This window comes from Atta colombica, unplaced genomic scaffold (assembly GCF_001594045.1).
Source record: "Atta colombica isolate Treedump-2 unplaced genomic scaffold, Acol1.0 scaffold227, whole genome shotgun sequence".
Taxonomy (NCBI): Eukaryota; Metazoa; Arthropoda; class Insecta; order Hymenoptera; family Formicidae; genus Atta; species Atta colombica.
The window spans coordinates 7046-9603 of record NW_017259324.1 but is presented as its reverse complement, the minus strand read 5'-3'; the positions used below and the strand labels follow the sequence as shown (position 1 = coordinate 9603).

At 32.6% G+C, this 2558-nt stretch overlaps 1 protein-coding gene across 2 annotated transcripts in view; it reads right to left on the bottom strand.

Annotated features, from left to right (window-relative positions):
• The window catches only part of LOC108688205, a 6241-nt gene that overhangs the window by 928 nt on the left and 2755 nt on the right, over positions 1 to 2558 (bottom strand). Inside the window, exons 2-3 of one of the 2 annotated variants that reach the window (XM_018194368.1) lie at positions 2003 to 2060; positions 1908 to 1939 (exon numbers count right to left, since the gene is read on the bottom strand). In XM_018194368.1, coding sequence (XP_018049857.1) covers positions 1908 to 1939; positions 2003 to 2060 — 90 coding nt within the window. Of the gene's footprint in view, positions 1 to 1907; positions 2061 to 2558 lie in introns of both variants that reach the window. The other variant, XM_018194367.1, reaches the window with a different exon arrangement.

Below are 2558 nucleotides of genomic sequence, written 5' to 3'. Positions count from 1 at the left end.
TTCTATTAAAGAGAGTAACTACTCTCTTACTCTACATACTAAATACTCAATCACTTACTACTGTTTTCCTTCCACACTCATTTAAAAAGACGCCAAAGCCAAAAGGAGTATCGAAAAAAATGAAAAGAAAATGATAATTTCAACGAATGATGATGTTTATGTCTAGATAAAGATTACATCGATATGATAATAAATTTTGAAAACTGATATTTAATAAATCTCCTTTTCAAATCGTATATACTTAATTTAAGCGCGCGATCATGATGCGACAAATGTAACGAATATCACAGATAACGTAAAACGTACATTTCATATGCGCGTACACCGACAATTGTGCCATGTGCCGCAGCAATCATGCAATTGGCGAATATTCAATTATATAATCGAATACCGGGTATGTAGTGCTATAGCCTAGCGTATGTACGTCATATGCCTGATGCAATATAAAATTTACAATTTTAAATGGATTTAAATTAAAAGTTAAAGGAATAAGATTCTTTACACTTTTCTTCATGCTCACTCGTTTTATTGTTCGAGATTTACAACGTCATTTTTTATTTGATTCAATTTTTAATTTTTATTATTTATTATTTATAATTTTTCCCGTGATGTGTGTGTGTGTGTGTGTGTGTGCGCGCGTGTGTGTTGCCAATTTAATCTGCGGTTAATCTATGTTTAGTGATATGGTAAAAGGCTGGTATTACATTTGTCGTATGACAAAGATTTTAAGTTTATTGGCTAAAATAGAAAAAGATTCGACAATTTTTCTTTCTCGCAGCCAAACAAGATTAGGCTTGAAATGAATGTCGTACGACAAAAAACGGATGATGATGTAATATTAGCCTTAAGTGCCTACGGATTATTTCATATATTGATAATATCAGATAATGTGTTCAAAATTTTCCTCTTACGGAGCGAAATCGAAATGCTTAAATTGCGTAATCGATATATAACAATATATTTTTAATATGCGATGCGACTTGTTACCACAAATTTGTTATATCTGTAACATAAATATCGAAACATTTATGTTACAGATGTTGTGAGATTTAATTGCAGCGTATATATGTATAATTTTATAAATGAACAAAAGTGCATTCGGATTAAAAATTGGATTCTTCACTTTAACGTTCGCAAATGCATACGTATTTCTGAAGAACTCCGCATCCGTTAATTCCAATCCATTCTCAATTACGGGAACAGTTACTGCTCCCCTTGCAGAATGCGAAGGAATTGCAATTTTTGCTTTTTTTCATATACATTTTTAATATAAAGTCTACTGTTCCCACTGCCTACTTTTGCGTCTACTTTAATCCTGTAAGAGGATTTTTGATTCCGTTCAGTCAATTCGGAAATTTTTTCGATCATGCAGTAATGTCGATCATTTGGGGTCTTAGTCCATTATTACTTTAAGACCACGCGTCTTAAGTAATGTTTTAAGACAAGCTAATAACGGCTCTCTAATTGGTTCATGGTGACCGTGTACTAACGGTCTTAAATATTATAAGATCCTTAAAGCCGATTTTTGATTGGTCACTATATCGTGCGCAACACTTTGCCTAACTCTACACGACATAGTGGCTCGATACGTGAGAAGTACGTGCGATGTATATGTATTCGACAGGACTCTGGAATAAAGATAAAAACAAATAAAATATATGAAATTTTAATCGGTACTCAATACTCTCTTTTTATTTGAAGAAACGAGCATACGCGCGAAGATTGGCGTGAACTAACGCTATTCTTCATGTATGCCAACATATTGTAATATGATAGTAATTATACATATAATACAATTACATGCGTATAGTGCAATTGCAAAATGATAGGATCAGAGATAATCTTCAGGAAGAAGTTAAAGAACTTTGATTATTGATATATAAAAGGCTTATTTTATATATATTTACCAGTGAGCCAAGAGCAGAATACTCAGGGTTTTCTGGAAATAGGTAAATGTCGATCAAAATCCAAACTCCTCTCCAGACGAAGACAACCAACGTACCCACGACACCAACGCTAAAGGCACAATCCAGTAAGTACAACGACCAGTCCCTCGTATTCTACAACCACACGCAATAGATTGCAATATTAACATTACAAATTGTTAGTAGTATAGTAATATTAGAATAATAGTAATAGAGTAAAAGAGGATCATTAAATATATGATAAAATAGCAATTATGCAATTCCGTGATATCTATCATGATAATGTATTAATGGTATAATGGTACATAAAATGTCAATACAAAAATAATCTTTATCTTATCTCAAGTTATTTTCTTCCTTCGTTAACATGACACACACAATAAATGGTATTTACTGCAGATTTGTGAAGAAAAAAGAAGTGATGCACAAAGTGTATATGTAATTATTAAAATATAAGCTTTCAATCGATTAGACATGTTATTATCCCACTTCAAAGATGGCAATTATGTTATTAACATGTTGAGAGAGAGAGAGAGAGAGAGAGAGAGAGAGAGAGAGAGAGAGAGAGAGAGAGAGATGGAAATGTGTAGAGATCGATTTCAGAAGGAAAGAGAGATAGAGAGTGACTTTAAA